Source organism: Etheostoma spectabile, chromosome 24 (genome assembly GCF_008692095.1).
Source record: "Etheostoma spectabile isolate EspeVRDwgs_2016 chromosome 24, UIUC_Espe_1.0, whole genome shotgun sequence".
Lineage (NCBI taxonomy): Eukaryota > Metazoa > Chordata > Actinopteri > Perciformes > Percidae > Etheostoma > Etheostoma spectabile.
The window spans coordinates 9,327,579-9,328,146 of record NC_045756.1 but is presented as its reverse complement, the minus strand read 5'-3'; the positions used below and the strand labels follow the sequence as shown (position 1 = coordinate 9,328,146).

Genomic DNA, 568 nt, shown 5'->3' with positions numbered 1-568 from the left:
ACACATCTATACACACCAGATTTCGAACACTAAGCTGAATTTTTCAACACTTTTGATGCTTTTTTCTACACAACGGCATTGCATTGTGGTACATGGGTGCTAAATGTAGGGTACATTGTACGTATACTCAGATGATCTGTGCATCGTGGGTATTTTACAGTATAGTATATGGTGAAGACACCGCTGTTTTAACAAGATATTTGTTCCCGAGGCTTACAACAAGTTTGTGTGTGCAGAATGTGATTACAGAGGAGCGTCCTGAGACGATGCAGATCCAACCGTTACCCAGGGAGATCCAACCCGGCCTGCAGGAGTTCCAGGTCAGAAGATAGCCTGCATATACACCCACTTTGTTTGGTTTTCCACTGGGACCCTATTTTCCTGTTTTTGTGTCTAAGTGACTGATGGAAACAACAATCGTTGACATTGGTCCAGTATTTAACAAGACACAAGCTGCAATGTAAGTTATTGGGCAATTGCACACCTTTAATTTTTCATCCCCTAAAAGTTGTGTTGTTGCTGCTGACAGACCCAGGTTATTATTCTAAGTGTGTGACAACATTATGGG

At 41.9% G+C, this 568-nt stretch overlaps 1 protein-coding gene across 1 annotated transcript in view; it reads left to right on the top strand.

Annotated features, from left to right (window-relative positions):
- Window positions 1-568, top strand: part of aox6 (aldehyde oxidase 6) — a gene marked incomplete in the record, with an annotated part of 18,571 nt that overhangs the window by 9,024 nt on the left and 8,979 nt on the right. Inside the window, 1 exon segment of the mRNA XM_032506482.1 lies at window positions 237-320. Coding sequence (XP_032362373.1) covers window positions 237-320 — 84 coding nt within the window.